At 42.7% G+C, this 19,442-nt stretch overlaps 1 protein-coding gene across 1 annotated transcript in view; it reads left to right on the top strand.

Moving 5' to 3' along the window:
- Positions 1–19,442, top strand: part of DNAH11 (dynein axonemal heavy chain 11) — a 276,304-nt gene that overhangs the window by 83,641 nt on the left and 173,221 nt on the right. The window contains 6 exon segments of the mRNA XM_074945797.1: positions 11,779–12,012; positions 14,822–14,953; positions 15,902–16,062; positions 16,565–16,721; positions 16,840–16,985; positions 17,648–17,764. Of these exon segments, the coding sequence (XP_074801898.1) occupies positions 11,779–12,012; positions 14,822–14,953; positions 15,902–16,062; positions 16,565–16,721; positions 16,840–16,985; positions 17,648–17,764 (947 nt within the window).

The raw sequence follows: 19,442 nt of genomic DNA, 5'->3' as shown, positions 1-19,442 counted from the left end.
CATCCTTTATATCTTCATCATATACTGTAATGTGAAGAAGAGCTCTGTTGCTTGAAAGCTGCTTCTCTCACCAACAGAAGTTGGTATGATAAAAGATATTACCTCTCCCACCTTATCTTGCTAATATACTGCGACCAACACAGGTACTGTAACTCTTCGTTCTTCTTTGAGTGATGGTCCCTGTATGGATTCCAGATGTGGGGGTGCATGCGCCCCATGTTCCGGAACCAGAACTTGTTCATAGTAGTGTCCATTGACTCGCACGTGTGTTGGCTGCGTGGTGTGTCTGAGGCTTTAAGAGGCTGTGTGGGTTGACGCCACTCCAGTTCCCTCTTACCGCCGCATGACCAGAGTCAGCATCCCTGTTCCTCGGTGCTCTTAGCTTGCTAGTGGAACTCTTTGTCCATTCTTGCCTTCTGTGCATAGTTTTCCAGTTTTTTCTAGTTGTATACAGTCATTAGTTTTTTGTTCTGCTGTTGGATTTCTTCCCCTCAAGGGGTGTCCCTGTGCACACATCCTGCCCTTCTGGGGTCTATGTCCTGGCAGGCCGGCTTCAAGAACTGTGCTTCATGCCTGTGTTCCTTCTCGGTGACAAGCACCACCGTTGCCTCTATTCCTTTGGCAATGTCCACATCGTCGCCCACTGCTCCATCTGCCACTCAGTCCTGCCTCACACTCAGGAAGCCAGGGAACTCCGCCTCCACAAGTATCTGATGGATGAAGCTATGTGCCCACGTGCACAATTGGAACCGGGACCAGCAGATCCACTGGAACTGTGACCGTCACCACTAGTGAGAGCCCCGCCTCCCTCCCATGCGCCACTGCCCGTGGTGCCGCTACAACCGCAGAAACACCGTGCACATTAGAAGCGTAGCCATGGGCATAAGGGTCGTGGCCCTGCCCATGCTCCACCCTGAGGACCTGCTTCCACTTGTCCTCTTTCCCCGAGGCCCCACCCTTGCTCCACATCTTCCCATCCCCTCTCTGCCCTCATGGGGGCTTTGGGGGAGGGGGTGAAGAGGCATGTGCAAATGGTGAGTGGCCGGGCAGGTGGGGAGATCGGGGGGGGGGGGGGGGCAAAGAGGTGTGAGAGGTCAGCGGGGGGCCTTGGGAGAAGGGGCCATGTTGGGCCGGTGGTGGAGTGTGGGCATGGCTTCAGAGGGAGGGGGCCAAGCAGGGGTGGGCCTCGGTGCAGGGCCATGGTCTGGGGCCATGGTCCGCGCACATCCAGCCTCCCCAAATGGAGGAATCACATGCCACCCATGGTCAGGGCCCTCCCGGACTGCTCTCCTGATACATGAGGCCATCCTCTACCCAGCCCAGGCAGTCTGGCACACCCCGGCTTCCTGTGCTCCCACCCTGAAGCACGCTGAATGCCGCTACTTCCTCTTATCTAAAGGTATGGATTTCCTATTCACTCATCCCCCTCCCAATTCGCTTGTGGTCCATGCGGCGACCGAGCATGCCCGACAGCAACACCTCAAGACCACTCCTCCAGTCTGGGTGGCAAAGAAGTTGGACTTTTTGGGGTGGAAGATTTACTTCCCTGAGGACCTCCAGTTTCATATAGTCAATTACCAGCCATCTTGGCCAAATATGATTTCCTATCCTATTCTAAGCTAGCGGAGTTCCAGCCCTTCCTTCTGGTGGACAAACAGCAGGACTTGCAGGTGTTACTTGATGAGGGTAAGCTCATCGCCAAGGTGGCCCTTCAGGCTGCAAGTCAATGCCCTTGACACTGCATCCTACGCTCTGGCAACTGGTGTCGTGCTCCGCCGGAATTCTTGACTCCAGCCCTCCAACTTCCTTAAGGAGGTCCAGACAACCCTTGAGGACCTCTCCTTTGACAACCACAAGCTTTTCAGCCACAAGATGGACAAATCCTTCCACTCTTTTAAAGAATTCCCATGCCACTGTATGTTCACTCAGCATTTACACCCTGGCTCCGACCTACTGACAGCAGAGACCGTCTTTCCACCCCCATCTCTGATCCGCCTACCAGCCCTACTTCCAATACCCATGGAAGGCCTCTCGCCATTGCCAACATACCCAATGACCCCATTATTCTGCCACTTCCACCGCCTCGGCCCAACTTCACTGTCATCCAAGCAGTCCTTTTGATTCCCCCTTCAAGACCCATGAACCACCTCACACTCTTCCTGCAGCATCCCATATCTTCGGGGGCTGTCTTGCCGTGTTCACCCACAATTGGGGCAAGATCACCACTGATCAATGGGTACTTGACGTCATCTGTCAGGTACTAGATAGAGTTCCACTCATTTCCCCCCACCCCCCATGTCACCAACCCGTTGTGGGGATCCTTCCTGTCATAGTTTCTTCTAAGAAGAGGCACAGACATTCCTCTGGAAGGGCTCAGTCGAATGCATCTGCCACCATTACCATGGCCGTGGATTCTATTCCCCTTATTACTTCGTGCCGCCAAAGGGCAAAGTCGCCTCATATGTGACTTCGCCAGTGCCTTTCCCTCCTTGGCCGCATGGCAGCCTGCACCTCCATTACTCCTTGTGCCTGCCTGCATATGTGCTGCCTCCAGCTGTAGCTCCAGTAGATTTACAAGCCTCAGATAGACCACTTGGGCAAGCATATTCTGCTTCCCCCCTTCTGTTCTAGCTTCCCTCATGTGTTGGACCAACCCATCCAAGGTCCTAGACGGCATCCTTTTCGCTCTCCCCGCACCACTCTTGCCACGGACATCTCCCTTGTTGGGTGGGGTGCTCATCTGGAGGGCTGTTTGGCTCAAGGCATCTGGACGCTGCAAGTAGCATGGATGCACATCAATATATTGGCATTTCAGGCTGCCCACCTGGCCTGTCGGGCGTGCACATTCAACTGAGCTTAAGAACAGGTTTGCAGAGTTGGAAAATGAAGAAGGGGCTCAGCAGGTAGTCACTGAAGGTGGAAGGGCAAGGAAGAAGAGAAGAGTGGCTAGTCCTGTAGGAAAAGGGGAAGTGTCACTGGAGACTACACCAAATATGAGCCCCAGGAGGATACAGGATGGGTTGAAGAGGATTACAAGGGAGAATAGGAATGGAAAGAACTTGCAGCCAGAGGGAACAGGGGATAGACTGGAGAATAGCATCGTCACCTGGAAAAGGCAGGTCTGTGATCGGGGACTCTTTACTGAGAAGAATAGACAGGCTTGTAACTAGAGCTGATCCAGAGAATAGAAGGGTGTGCTGTCTTCCAGGTACTAAGATACAGGATGTAGACCTGAGGTTGAAAAGGATCCTAAAGGGAGCAGGAAAGAATCCCCTAATTATCCTTCATGTGGGAACAAATGATACGGCTAGATTCTTGCTGGAAAGTATTAAGGGAGACTATGCCAGGCTGGGGAAGACGCTTAAGGAAATCGAGGCTCAGGTGATCTTTAGTGGGATTCTGCCTGTTCCTAGAGAAGGGCAACAAAGATGTGACAAGATTATGACTATCAACAGATGGCTTAGGCAGTGGTGCTATAAGGAGGGCTTTGGGATGTATGGCCACTGGGAGGCATTCATGGACAGAGGACAGTTCTCTCGGGATGGACTTCATCTGAGTAGGGAAGGAAATAGACTTCTAGGATGGAGGCTGGCACAACTGATTAACAGAGCTTTAAACTAGGAATTTGGGGGAGATGGTGGGGAGATGTCCAGGTAATCTCCATGCCGGATTTTAGCATTGTGAGGGAAGAAAACAAAGTAAGAAAGGATACAGCCGTGGGTAGGAGAATGTATATAAGGAGGAAGGGCAGTGTGGATTCCAGTCTAATAGGTTATACTGGCTGTAGAATGACCGTGCCTAATGGGGTACAGAATGTGAGCGAGGTCAAACAGCAAAAAATAAGATGTCTGTACACCAGTGCGAGGAGCGTCAGTAACAAAATGGAGGAACTAGAGCTACTGGTGCAGGAAGTGAAACCAGATATTCTAGGTATAACAGAAACATGGTGGAATAGTAGTCATGACTGGACTACAGGTATTGAAGGGTATGTGCTGTTTAGGAAAGACCGAAACAAAGGTAAAGGTGGTGGAGTAGCATTGTATATCAATGATGAGGTAGAATGTAAAGAAATAAGAAGCGATGGAATGGATAAGACAGAGTTCGTCTGGGTAAAAATTACATTGGGGAAGAAAACTACTAGAGCCTCTCCTGGGATAGTGCTTGGGGTGTACTATAGACCGCCGGGATCTAATATGGATATGGATAGAGCCCTCTTTAATGTTTTTAATGAAGTAAATACTAATGGAAACTGCATGATCATGGGAGACTTTAACTTCCCAGGTATAGACTGGAGGACGAGTGCTAGTAATAATAGTAGGGCTCAGATTTTCCTAGATGCGATAGCTGATGGATTCCTTCATCAAGTAGTTGCTGAACCGACAAGAGGGGATGCCATTTTAGATTTGGTTTTGGTGAGTAGTGAGGACCTCATAGAAGAAATGGTTGTAGGGGACAATCTTGGTTCAAGTGATCATGAGCTAATTCAGTTCAAATTAAATGGAAGGATTAACAAAAATAAATCTGCAACTAGGGTTTTTGATTTCAAAAGGGCTGACTTTCAAAAATTAAGGAAATTAGTTAAAGTGGATTGGACTGAAGAACTTATGGATCTAAAGGCAGAGGAGGCCTGGGATTATTTAAATCAAAGCTGCAGAAGCTAACTGAAGCCTGCATCCCAAGAAAGGGGAAAAAATTCATAGGCAGGAGTTGTAGACCAAGCTGCATGAGCAAGCATCTCAGAGAGGTGATTAAGAAAAAGCAGAAAGCATTTAATATTTAATACAGGGAGTGGAAGATGGGAGGGATCAGCAAGGAAAGCTACCTTATTGAGGTCAGAACATGTAGGGATAAAGTGAGACAGGCTAAAAGTCAAGCAGAGTTGGACCTTGCAAAGGGAATTAAAACCAATAGTAAAAGGTTCTACAGCCATATAAATAAGAAGAAAACAAAGAAAGAAGACATGGGACCGCTAAACACTGAGGATGGAGTGGAGGTCAAGGATAATCTAGGCGTGGCCCAATATCTAAACAAATACTTTGCCTCAGTCTTTAATAAGGCTAAAGAGGATCTTAGGGATAATGGTAGCATGACAAATGGGAATGAGGATATGGAGGTAGATATTACCATATCTGAGGTAGAAGCGAAACTCAAACATCTTAATGGGACTAAATCGGGGGGCCCAGATAATCTTCATCCAAGAATATTAAAGGAATTGGCACATGAAATTGCAAGCCCATTAGCAAGAATTTTTAATGAATCTGTAAATTCCGGGGTTGTACCATATGACTGGAGAATTGCTAACATAGTTCCTATCTTTAAGAAAGGAAAAAAAAAAGTGATCCGGGTAACTAGAGGCCTGTTAGTTTGACATCTGTAGTATGCAAGGTCTTGGAAAAAATTTTGAAGGAGAAAGTAGTTAAGGACATTCAGGTCAATCATAAATGGGACACAATACAACATGGTTTTCCAAAAGGTAGATCGTGCCAAACCAACCTGATCTCCTTCTTTGAGAAAGTAACAGTTTTTTTAGACAAAGGAAACGCAGTGGATCTAATTTACCTAGATTTCAGTAAGGCATTTGATACCGTGCCACATAGGGAATTATTAGTTAAATTGGAAAAGATGGGGATCAATATGAAAATTGAAAGGTGAATAAGGAATTGATTAACAGGGAGACTACAGCGGGTCCTGCTGAAAGGTGCACTGTCAGGCTGGAGGGAGGTTATCAGTGGAGTTCCTCAGGGATCGGTTTTGGGACCAATCTTATTTAATCTTTTTATTACTGACCTCGGCACAAAAAGTGGGAGTGTGCTAATAAAGTTTGCGGATGATACAAAGCTGGGAGGTATTGCCAATTTAGAGAAGGACCGGGATATCATACAGGAGGATCTGGATGACCTTGTAAACTGGAGTAATAGTAAGAGGATGAAATTTAATAGTGAGAAGTGTAAGGTTATGCAGTTAGGGATTAATAACAAGAATTTTAGTTATAAGCTGGGGACGCATCAATTAGAAGTAACGGAGGAGGAGAAGGACCTTGGAGTATTGGTTGATCATAGGATGACTATGAGCCGCCAATGTGATATGGCCGTGAAAAAAGCTAATGTGGTCTTGGGATGCATCAGGCGAGGTATTTCCAGTAGAGATAAGGAGGTTTTAGTACTGTTATACAAGGCACTGGTGAGACCTCATCTGAAATACTGTGTGCAGTTCTGGTCTCCTATGTTTAAGAAAGATGAATTCAAACTGGAACAGGTACAGAGAAGGGCTACTAGGATGATCCGAGGAATGGAAAGCCTGTCTTATGAAAGGAGACTCAAGGAGCTTGGCTTGTTTAGCCTAACTAAAAGAAGGTTGAGGGGAGATATGATTGCTCTCTATAAATATATCAGAGGGATAAATACCGGAGAGGGAGAGGAATTATTTAAGCTCAGTACCAATGTGGACACAAGAACAAATGGATATAAGCTGGTCATTGGGAAGTTTAGACTTGAAATTAGACGAAGGTTTCTAACCATCAGAGGAGTGAAGTTTTGGAATAGCCTTCCAAGGGAAGCAGTGGGGACAAAAGATCATCTGGCTTTAAGATTAAACTCGATAAGTTTATGGAGGATATGGTATGATGGGATAACATGGTTTTGGTAATTAATTGGTCTTTAAATATTCATTGTAAATAGGCCCAATGGCCTGTGATGGGATGTTAGATGGGGTGGGATCTGAGTTACTACAGAAAATTCTTTCCTGGGTATCTGGCTGGTGAATCTTGCCTATATGCTCAGGGTTTAGCTGATCACCATATTTTGAGTCGGGAAGGAATTTTCCTCCAGGGCAGATTGAAAGAGGCCCTGGAGGTTTTTCGCCTTCCTCTGCAGCATGGGGCACGGGTCACTTGCTGGAGGATTCTCTGCTTCTTGAAGTCTTTAAACCACGATTTGAGGACTTCAATAGCTCAGACATAGGTGGGAGGTTTATTGCAGGAGCGGGTAGGTGAGATTCTGTGGCCTGCGTTGTGCAGGAGGTCGGACTAGATGATCATAATGGTCCCTTCTGACCTTAGTATCTATGAAACTGCTGTCCAACAAAATGGTGATTGTATAGTTCAACAAGCAAGGCAGTGCCCGGTCCCCCTCCCTCTGCACGGAGGCCATCCTCCTCCTGAACTGGTGCCTCAGGCACAAGGTCACCCTCCATGCCATGCACCTCCCAGGCACCAGCAACTCTCTGGCAGACATGCTCAGCAGGTCCTTCTATGCAAATCACGAGTATAAGCTCCATGAACGCATGCTTCGCTTGGTCTTTTGCCAATGGGGCATACCAGGCGACAGCCACAAACCACAAATATCCCCTTTTCTGCTCCAGAGGAGCCCTTGGACAGGGATCACAGGATGATACCTTCTCCTTCCCTGGACCACCGAACTCTGCTATACCTTCCTGCCCATTTTCCTGCTCCTGCAAGTCCTGCACAAGGTGCGATGGGATCATGCTGCCGTCATTCTCATAGCCTCCTCCTGGCCTTGCCAGTATTGGTTCACCATCTCCTCCACCTCTTCACTTGCCCCCTAAATCTGCCTTCCCACCCTCCTGAATCTTCTCTCACAGGCATACAGCTCCACCTCACGGCCTGGTATTTGGATGAGGCTCACGTGTAGACAGGGAGTGCTCTGCCCCTGTGCACGACATCCTCATTACAGCAGTTGGCCATCTATTAGATCCCGCTACCAAGCTAAATGATGACACTTCACCAACTGGGTGCACCACCACCACTATCCTCTGGACTTCCATCTCCATTCCCATGCTCCTGGCCTACCTTCTGCACCTTTGACAGATGGGCCTCACGCATTCCTCTGCCCACGTCCACCTGGCGACACGCAGTGCCTTTCTCCCCACTGTGGATGGGTTTTCCATCTTCACTCACCCAAGCACTGCCCACTTCTTTCACAGTCTTCTAAATGCCTTCCCATCCATGTGGACGCCTACCTCCTCTTAGGACCTGAATCTCATCCTCCCTGCCCTCACTAAACCATCCTTGTACATGCATCGAAGTAGGTATTCACCCACAAAAGCTTATGCTCCAATACGTCTGTTAGTCTAAAAGGTGCTACAGGACTCTTTGCCACTTAAACCATTCTTCTCACCCATCTTAACCTGCTCTCTCGCCCATCTTGCCATGAAAGTGATCTTTTTGGTGGCTATCACCTCAGCACGATGGGTTAGTGAGCTGGCAGCATAATGACCAACCTGCCCTTTACTCTCTTTCACAAAGTGCAAGGAAACTGTCCTGCACCCCAAATTTCTCCCCAAGATGGCCTCCCTGTTCCACCTAAACCAGTGCATACAACTCCCAATCTTCTACCCTAATCTGCACATCTCCCCCAGGGCACAAACACTGCACTTTCTCGATGTCTGCCAGGCACTGGCCTTTTATCTCCATCGCACCCGCACCTTCCATGTCTCGCCCTGGCTCTTCCTCACCATCATGGAGCACTGCCGGGGCCATGCCCTCTCCTTGCAACACCTCTCCAAATGGCTCTTCCGTTGTACTGAGGAACACTAGGTGCTCTCTCACATTTCTCTCCCCCGCCCCCGGAGTCATAGCCCACTCCACGTGGGTGCTTGTGGCCATGTTGGCCTTCCTCATGAGCATACTGTGGCAGGACACCCCTGTGGCGGATGCAGCAGTCGGGCACGCCATCCTACAGACTGCTTGCAAGTCTGTGAACCCACCTCCACGCTAAGCACTGCTTGCTACTCTCCCACATCTGGAATCCATATAAGGACCATTACTCGAAGAAGAAGAGCAGGTTACTTACTGTAACTGGAGGTTCTTCAAGATGTGTGGTCCCTATTTGGATTCCAATACCTGTCCTCCACACCCTCTGCTGCTGACTCCCATTGTTTGTGGGTAAGAGGGACCTGGAGCAGCATCGACCCGCTCAGCCTCTTAAAACCTTGGATGTGCCATGTGGTCAATGCATGATGCACATACGGGTCAATGGACATTTCTACGAACAGTTCTAGCTCCAGCACATGGTATGCATGAACACCCACATCTGGAATCCAAATAGGGACCACACATCTTGAAGAATCTTCAGTTACAGTAAGTAATCTCCTCTTCCTGCGCATACTTATTGACATTTATGTTCCAACATATATTTAATAGTAGAAAGTAGGAAGACCTGCTGTGTTTAGACACTTGGGGCTATCTAAAAGACAGGTTATGTTACATTAGATGTCTGGGAAACCTAATAACACCACATGTGCTGTCAAAAAAATATGCACCATAAATTTTGAGCCCAGCGGCTCTGAGTAAAGGCAAGTATGGGCAACAAATAAAAAATGAGTCAAGGTAAGAGAGCCCAAAAACAAAAGGGACAAATGCAAAGTAGAAGCTACTTGTGTGTTGTTTGTGCACAAAAACTACTTTTGGTTATGTGGTTAGTATGAAAAGGAGAGTTACAACAAGATGGAAAGCCTGCTTTGGTCAACTACTTTAGAGAAATGAATCTTCATGTGATTCTGCAATGCTATCGAGATCAATATCTGTCTGGGTTTCCAGCCATGTAACTGTTTTTGGGACAGTTTCAACTTGTAAATCCACATATCTCAAGGCTTTCTACATGTCTTTTTTTTTTTTGGATTTCAAATACACTTGTTCCTTATTTATTTAGAACAGATCCTTTTCTCTCTCATTGTCCCTTGTTAGATTTGTGTGTGTGTAACCCTAATCTGCTGATAGGGAAACAAGCACATTTAATCAAAATATCTGTCTTGATCTTTTAATTTTTGCAATAATTGGAGAAACGTCACCATATAAGCCACTTATTGATCAAAATGCATTATCATCTCCTTTCTCATCAGTGTGCTGCCTGGAAGGAGAGAGAAGTAGTTAGCTGATTCTATCTCAACCTTTATGTCAGTCATTTTCTTTTTTGTTTATTGTTAGAGGCTCTCCCCTGCCTTTTGTGCTGTGGATTGGCAGATGGTGTTGCCTTAATGAGGGATCCTTGTTCATGTCCTGGCCCAGTTTCCTTCATCTCTCCATTTTCTCACTTCTTATCCCTTTCTGTTTCTGTTCTCTTTTTTTGTTTTGGTTGAGTGTTGTGATATTTTTTTCCCTCCCTCTCTTCCTTGGTGATAGCCTCCCCATTTTCCTTCCAGGGCAGTTTTCCTTCCTTGTTCTCTACTCACAGAAACTTACATGCCGCTCAGAGAAGCGATTTCCATTAAGGATCCCCTGGGCTGCTGCATGAGCCTGTAGACCTGTATATGTGAGCTGTTCTTGCTGCCAAACACATTATGGGAGCTTCCATGAAACAAATATAGGGAAATTAGGTGTTTTTCATAAAGCAGTGGCTGGGAAGGGATGGGGACAGGATGGATCGAAGGTCATGCAGCTTTCTGAGGTAAGTTTGTGCTATTTCCTTCTACCTCTCCCCACACCCTACTTAGACAGGCACCAGTCAAACTGGAAAATACTGTTGCACACCCTGAAACCATTAAACAATATTTTATGTCTTCAATTAGCGATCATGTATACTTGGCAAAGAAAGTTGAAATGACACTTGACACTGCATAATCTGTAAATACAAACAGAACATGTAAGCAGATATTAGTCTGCGATCAAACTTAATTTTAAGCCTTTTATCGCAGCCAAAAATAATCTTCTTTCAGTAAGGTTAAATTTCAGACAATCAGGTTAAATTCCTTAATGCTACTGAAACTGAGAAATGAAAACCAAGGAGACAAATAACTATTAGCTAAAACTACAAGCACTAATTTAAAGAAAGTTATGTTTTCCAACTGAAGAAAAAATACATAGTTCTTGTTAAATATACACCATAATTCTTGTAAATGTGTTTAATTTTAGGGGGAAATTTATATGACTAGAATGCTTCACCTATATTTGGTGTTCTTATGGTTATGTTCCTTTTTTTTGTACAGGAGGCTGCCAAGATCTATAGCACCAGTTTTTCGGCCGAATATTTTGACTGGTTTTCTAAGCCCATATAGTTCTTTGTTGTTCATTGCACAATAATTGTTTCCATACTCTTTTTAAAAAAAAAAAAAAGAAAAGTGGGACAGGATTAGTGATGGGATACACACAGAACCTAGTTGGGTAGCATCTGAAAGTAGTTACCATCTGATGATGGTTGAATGACAAGAATTTGTTGGTCTTGATCCACTGCCCATATTAGACAAGAGTTCACATTAGAAAACTGCTCTCACAACTGGCACTAGTTGGCAACCTTGTTGGTTGTCTGAGTAGGGAAGCCAGAGACTGAAACATGCAAGGTGGCTCAACTTGCCTCTTAAAGGTGGTTCCTCCAAAACAAGGTTTTTGCATGTTGGAAGAGTGACATCAGGAAGACTGCATTGCCAATGCCCACTCTGTACCAGTTCTTTAGATAATAAAGAACTTTTCTGGGCAGGGCTGTCAGGCAAGCACATTTTGATGAGCTTTAAAGCCACACACACACACCACACACACACACCACACACACACACACTAAAACAATGCTAGTATCGCAACACTCATAAATAGCCTTGCAATACCAAACAAACATGATGAAAACGGGGCGAAACATGGAAAGAAAACTGGTTCTAATTGGAAGTAGAAAAAAGGGTTTGTGTGTGTGTTTTATTTTATTAATGAGTGCAAAGAAAAATACCTTGACAAATAGCTGTTTAAATACTATTCATTATACCAGTAAAGTAGGAAGCTACTCCCTCATTAAAATATTCTGAACTCCGATGCAGCATGTCTCTTTTTTTCAAAAGGTGGAGACCTGGTTACAACAACTTGAAAAAACCATGTGTAAAACAGTGCATCATCATATCATGGAGGCTATAGCTGCCTATGAAGAAAAGCCCAGAGAGCAATGGATTTTTGACTACCCAGCTCAAGTTTCACTTACCAGCTCACAAATCTGGTGGACGACAGATGTAGGAATAGCATTCAACAGGCTGGAGGAGGGATTTGAAATGGCCCTGAAGGATTACAATAAAAAACAGGTATTGATGTCTTGCTTATATTGTATGAAAACAGGGTTCCATTTTCATACTGTACCGATCACCGAGAAATGCTTGGCTGGCATGTTAAATGTTTTTTTTTTAGTCAGACTGTATTTATTGGCTACCTGCTATTGCCATCCTCTGAAGAAAAGGGAATATGCCTCTTGCTTCTGATTCTCTCTTCCCCTATAGATGATCAATGAAAATTGCCCTTATAGCTTTCTGTGGGTTCATTTTGGAGCAAGAAGAAGAATAAAAGCCAAGGTGCTACAAACTATAGGATTTTTTTTCTATAATTATTAGTATTTCTCAAACATGGATAGTTTGTGACCTAAAACTGTCTCAAATCTGGAAACGTAGATAATACCAAATCCAGCTCTTTGAGGTAAGTATTTTTGATAATTAAAGACAGATAAGGGGGCATTTATTCAGAAAATGTGATATGGGCCTTTATTTTCAAAAGCTATTGGTGATTTTGGGTGCCTTAGTTGTATGATCTGCACCTTGAGTCATCTTTCAGGGACTTGGTTTTCAGAAAGTGCTGACCACCACTCTCTGAAAATTAGGAAGGATCTGCTGTCATTCAGCATTCCAGAATTGCTGCTGTTCCCATTGTAAGGCATCTCAACTTGAGCACCCAAAAATTGGGACACCCAAAGATCACTAGTAATTTTGATAATGTAGTAATTCAAATGTACTGAATACTGGTAGACAACAAAAACTTGATTGGACCACCATGATATTATGAAAAGTTTAGGGTGCACACGCCCATACATATATGTGCCTGAAGAGTGGGAGGGTAATAATGCATATGTTAGGAAGCCAAAACCTGTGGGTCTGTTAGGACCGTGCTTCGTTTGATTTGACAATAAGCCCTCAGAGCTCAGTTTGAAACTTTGGTTAGTTTTAGTTCCAGTCCCCAAATGGGTATTTCCTGGTGTTTTAATAGCAGCTACGCTGTTACCCCATGATTCTAATTTTAAAATGGTGTTCTAATGTTTGCATTCTTTTTTCTTTCAAACTTTCAAATTAAATAGCTTAATTTTTAAAAACTAGATCTGATTTGATTATAATGGATGATATGCCAGGACTAAATAATTTTTTCATCATATCTGCAAGCTAAGAATGAAAAAAATCAAACCCGTCAAATTATGTAAGTCATACCACTGCCTGATATTGTGTCATCAATTTTTAAGCAGAATCCCTCCATCTCCCCTTGAAAGAGGTAGAGAAGTCTACTTAAAAATTGATGAGTTGCTATGGTTTTTTGGTATTTCTTCATCTAACAGATACATACTGTACCTCTTGTCCTTTTGCTCGATGGAACATGGCAATGGTGCTCACAAAGAGCCCATTCCTTGGTTCTCAGCCCTGGCCCTGAAGCAGGCTGCTCTAAACTGTGCCAGCTAGCAGGGATTCCTCCTTAGGCACCATACACCACTACTCTGTGTTCCAGTTATTCCCCCTCTGGGACACCCTCCCTTGTGGGAGCATTTTGCTCCCTTTGCACCCCTAAGAGTATGGAGTGGACCCGAGAACCTTATATACATTAGGTAGGGTGACCAGATAGCAACTGTGAACAAATGGGGCAGGGAGTGTGGGGTAAAAGGCGTCTATATAAGAAAAAGTCCCCAAAAACAGGACTGTCCCTATAAAAACAGGACAGCTGGTCACTCTAAATTAGGCAACTTTCTAAGATTTTATAAATGGATAACATTTTTTGTGGGGGGAAGTGGTTGAGACTTATCAGGGTGCAGAGTAATTCAACTTGAAATTTTGCCATTGAAATGTCCTTTATAATCAGATTAGTGTATCCCATGAAGTTATGGTATGGTAGCCTAAACCCAAGGTAAATAACCCATTTAAAAAAAAATCTTGCTATAAAGTAAACAAATTAGGAATTACAATTGTAATTCTCAAAAGTCATCACTAAGTTATCACTTAGATAACTACCAGACCCTTAAATCTGGGGACTACAAGAAAGCTGATGGCTAAATTGCATTATGCTAATAATGAAAAAGCATAGCTTTTGAGTCTCATTCATTCTTGAATCCTTTTTTCATAGTAGGGTTTGAACACTGACCAACACGGCTGTATCATACATCGCTTACACAATACGTTATATGCACTCTGTTAATGTTCTGTTTGCCTAATTAAACATGTGCCCAGCCACAGGCTATGATCTTCTTTACTGTCAATGTGAAGTGTTTTGAAGAAAACACATTCATTAAGGGTATTTTCACAGTGCAGCTATAAGTAACTTCATTAATATCACATTTAATAATTCCTCCATTCATTGTGTTGTACTTCTTTAAACCTCAAGCCATTGTACTTTCATACAGTATATTTCCAAATTCGTTGTCCAGTAAAAATGTCTGAAGCAAAGAATCATTTTCCCCCTTTCCTTGAAAGGTGTTTCTGCAGTCTAATAGATCTCACCATTCAGAAGGTTTTCCTGATATTGACTATAAAAGTTTCTGTTTAACTTTATCCCAATATCCTATTTAACTCCTCTGAACCACTTTAATCATTTCTGCTCCTGTTTGGGGCCATTATTGTATTAGTTGTTTTTTAGACAAACTAACTAGTCCTTTCCCCCAAACGCCTTCCAAATAATCACCATATTTTTACTCCTGATATGCCCAGAACTGATCCAGTGTTCCAAACATACTTGGTGAGTTATAACCATGCATGTGCAAGATAGCTTTTGTGGTAATTGAATTCATTATATAGGCAGAATGTATCCCCTGTAGTGGTGGTGACTGGGGCAGTGGAATGAAATGTTGCAACAAAATTGTCATCTTTTTAGATTGCTCAGCTAAACGCTCTCATTGCTTTGTTGCTGGGAGAACTTGCCTCAGGTGACAGACAGAAGATCATGACCATTTGCACTATAGATGTTCATGCTCGAGATGTGGTGGCAAAACTTGTTGCTCAAAAGGTAAATTATAGGGTGTAACTTTTTCTTCATACAATGTTTTAGGGTTTAAAAGAAAGAAAAGAAAAGGACTTTAAGCCAAGCATGTGTCCAGGCTTGCATGTGTGCATAAGGAAGGGGCAGATGATATAGTTGTGGGCACAAGAACTACCTGCTTCCCACCCATGTACTGAACCCCTGGCCATACCTCTCTCTGTGGTACATTGCATTCTGGAGTCTCATACTTGGGTGATGAATCAAACCAAGAACTTTTTTTTTTTTTTTTTTTTTTTTACCCATTTGTAGGATGGTTCAAACCAGGTTCAAACTTTGATCAGCAAAGGGTTCCTTTCAGAACCTTAGATCGTAAAATTTATGAGTGCAAGTTATCCCTGGGTAAGCCAAGTCTGTTCTTCAGATGATGGGTTCCATGAAGGCATGTCTGGAACTAGTCTGTCTTTCTGTGTAGCTTCTCTATGTAGCTTCTCCATCTTTGATTATTTAGTCATTAGTTGTTTTGTTCTGATCTCTGTTTAGCCCTCCAGAACTGGAGGCCTGTCTGTCTCTCATGGTGGTTGCAGGATAAATATATTCCTACACACAAAACTTTTGTTCTGGTGAAACTGAAGTTACAGATAACATGTCAGTGGTCTGAATGCATATCACCTTATATTGGATGGAGAGTGAAAAGGGCTTGGGAGGTAATCATAGGTGCTGGAACCAGGGATGCTGGGAGTTCTGCTGCACCCCCCTGGCTTGAAGTGGTTTCCATTATATACGGGGTTTACGATTTTGTTCAATGGCTCTCAACATGCCTGGAAGTAAGTATAATCCCTTATAATTGCGTGTAGTAGTAATTACTTGTAAAAGACAAGGTGTGAAACCTGCTGATGACAGTTAAATCTTTTGGGAGTGTCTGGTTTCTTTCATCTCCACAGCTTCCACATGACACTGTTTGTGCGATGGTTTTAGGTCACTAGTTCCCAAGCTTTTGCTTGGCTGTCACAACTACGCCATAGATGGGATGAGGCCCAGAAACACTGCCTTGCCAACATTTGCGATGCTCAGTTCCAGTACTTTTATGAGTATTTGGGAAATACCTCTCGTCTAGTTATTACACCTCTGACTGACAGGTACTGACTGTTAATAATGAACTATCTCTGCTTGATCCATTTAATAGAATACAAAGTTAAATTTTCCATAGCAAACCTCTGTGTTCTTTCATAAATGTGTTTACAGTCCTTCTTAATATGACAAATGCAATACCTTTATGTGCGTGTGTGTAAATAAAACAAATGGTATGATCTTTGTGTTTGTAAAATAGATAAAATAAAATATTCCCTAGTTGATGTGCTATAGGTTCTCAGTGTAATCTGACAAGTATTGCAATTAGTGTATGTACCATTCTACACAATTGCCTTATATATGTAAAATAAATATTTGCAAATGAACATGTCACACTTCACTTTTTGCATGGTCCATATCATGCAAGATCCTATTATAACATATGTGCACAACATATACAATTAAGGTTTTGGTGATATCCTAAATTTCCCAGCTTTTGTGGTTTTAAAATCTCCACCATGTTAGTAACATTCTTTGCATGCAATAATAATTGTGTCTCATTGCTTAAAGGTGTTACATTACTCTAACGCAGTCTCTACACCTGACAATGAGTGGGGCTCCTGCAGGGCCAGCTGGCACAGGCAAAACAGAGACCACCAAAGACCTGGGCCGTGCCCTTGGTATGATGGTCTATGTCTTCAACTGTTCTGAACAGATGGACTATAAGGTACGGTATTTTATCAAACAGTGGTTTCAGTACTATTTTATTTTTTTAACATACAGTAGATTAAAAAAACTTTAATCTTTCTGAAAATAAATACTAAATGGCTGGTTCTATCTTTTAGTCCATAGGAAACATCTATAAAGGTTTGATCCAGACAGGTGCTTGGGGATGCTTTGATGAGTTTAATCGAATTTCAGTAGAAGTCCTATCAGTGGTGGCAGTGCAAGTAAAGACCATACACGATGCCATTAGAAATAAGAGGAGAAAGTAAGTATTTTAATGTCATTTCTTTTATAGGCCTTTGCAAAGACATAAGTACAAAAATTTAGAAGTATATTTCTAAAAACCCTGTTATGGACAGATGTTGAGCCCTCCCTTGTAAATTCTCTGTGTGTGTGTGTGTGATATATGTATATCTAGAAGCTAATTTAATATCTAAGATTAGCCCTCTCCCCAAAATTATAAGAAGAAAACACCTAGAATATGGGTGAAATACTGGCCCCACTGAAGTTAATGGGAGCTTTGCCATTCACTTTAACTCTAGGAGTTCACCCTATGTAGAGTTATTACATACTATGGAGCAGGTCCTTGGCTTGGTAGATTTTGTCCTAATTCCACTGAAGTCAATGGAGCTATGACAGTTTATATCAGCTGAGGATCTGCCCCATTTCCTTCTGTATCTTTGTTATATTTTTTTCTCTTGGATTGGGAAGCACCATAACAACCTACCACATACCTTTTCTTGGTCACAATTACCTGCACAGATTTTTTTTCCCTAAATCAGACAATCTGTTCTCTATTTCAAATGCAGTTCTGCATTCCGAGGTTTTCCTTTGGATTTTTTAAAAGATGGAAATAATTGTTGGCCTCTAATCAAACTGCAGTATTATAGCAAGTCATTTACTTACATCATGTCGTGGCTATTGCAGATTTTTATTTCTTGGAGAAAACATTACACTGAAACCATCAGTTGGGATATTTATTACCATGAACCCAGGATATGCTGGTCGAACAGAACTACCCGAAAATCTCAAAGCTCTATTCAGGCAAGTATACTGTAGCTTATCATTTAGAGTACTCATGCCACCTAATGTCACTGGCCTGGTTTGCAATGTAAGACAGTTTCTACTTATTTCAGAGTTTCTGTGAAAATGTTCAACATGGTTATTTCTGCCCATACAAATTGATAGGGATGGATGCACTTAATAATGGAACTTTTTTCATATTTTTACATATATAAGGTGTAAAACTTTTAAGCATTTAATAACATGGAAGATCTACACATAAAACATACATGTGTACAAGGATACCCACTATTTTGTGAGTAATTACAGCAGTTGTATATGCAGAAATCTATGCAGATAGGTTGAAAGGCACCAAATTTACCTTTTTATTAAGGCTGTCAATTAATCACAGTTAACTCATGTGATTAACTCAAAAATTAATTTTGATTTAAAAAAAATTAATCACGATTAATTGCACTGTTAAGCAATAGACTACAAATTGAAATTTATTAAATATTTTTGAATGTTTTCTACATTTTCAAATATATTGATTTCTATTACAACACAGAACACAAAGTATACAGTGCTCACTTTATATTATTTTTATTACAAATATTTGCACTGTAAAAATGATAAACAAAAGAAATAATATATTCAATTTACCTCATACGAGTACTGTAGTACAACTCTTTACCATGAAAGTGCAACTTACAAATGTAGATTTTTGTTTTTGTAACATAACTGCACTCAAAAACAAAACAATGTAAAACTTTAGAGCCTACAAGTCCACTCAATTCTACTTCTTGTTCAGCCAATCGCTAAGACAAACAAGTTTGTTTACATTTACAGGAGATGCTGCTGCCTGCTTCTTATTTACAATGTCACCTGAAAGTGAGAACATGCATTTGCATGGCACTTTTGTAGCCAGTGTTGCAAGGTATTTATGTGTCAGATATGCTAAACATTCATATGCCCCTTCATGCTTCAGCCACCATTCCAGAGGATATGTTTCCATGCTGCTGATGCTCATTAAAAAATAATGCCTTAATTAAATTTGAGACTGAATCCCTTGGGGGAGAACTGTATGTTCCCTGCTTTTTTACCCGCATTCTGCCATATATTTCATGTTATAGCAGTCTCGGATGATGACCCAGCACGTTTGTTTTAAGAACACTTTTTTTCACAGCATATTTGACAAAACACAAAGAAGATACCCATGTAAGATTTCTAAAAATAGCTATAGCACTCGACCCAAGGTTTAAAGTTCAGAAGTGCCTTCCAACATCTAAGAGGGACGAGGTGTGGAGCACGCTCTCAGAAGTCTTAAAAGAGCAACACTCTGATGCAGAAACTACAGAACCTGAACCACCATAAAAGAAAATCAACCTTCTGCTGGTGGCATCTGACTCAGATGATGAAAATGAAAATGCGCCGGTCGCTCTGCTTTGGATTGTTATCAAGCAGAACCCATCATCAGCATGGACTCATGTCCTATGGAATGGTGGTTGAAGATGAAGGGACATAAGAATCTTTAGCACATCTGGCACGTAAATATCTTGTGACGCTGGCTACAACAGTGCCGTGCAAATGCCTGTTCTCACTTTCAGGTGACATTGTAAACAGAAGCGGACAGCATTATCTCCTGCAAATTGTAACCAAGTTTGTTTGTCTGAGCGATTGGTTGAAGTAAGACTGAGTGGACTTTTAAGCTCTAAAGTTT

Source organism: Natator depressus, chromosome 2, assembly GCF_965152275.1.
Source record: "Natator depressus isolate rNatDep1 chromosome 2, rNatDep2.hap1, whole genome shotgun sequence".
In the NCBI taxonomy this organism is placed as follows: domain Eukaryota; kingdom Metazoa; phylum Chordata; order Testudines; family Cheloniidae; genus Natator; species Natator depressus.
The sequence above is the reverse complement of the archived record's forward strand: the minus strand, read 5'-3'. Positions and strand labels throughout refer to the sequence as shown.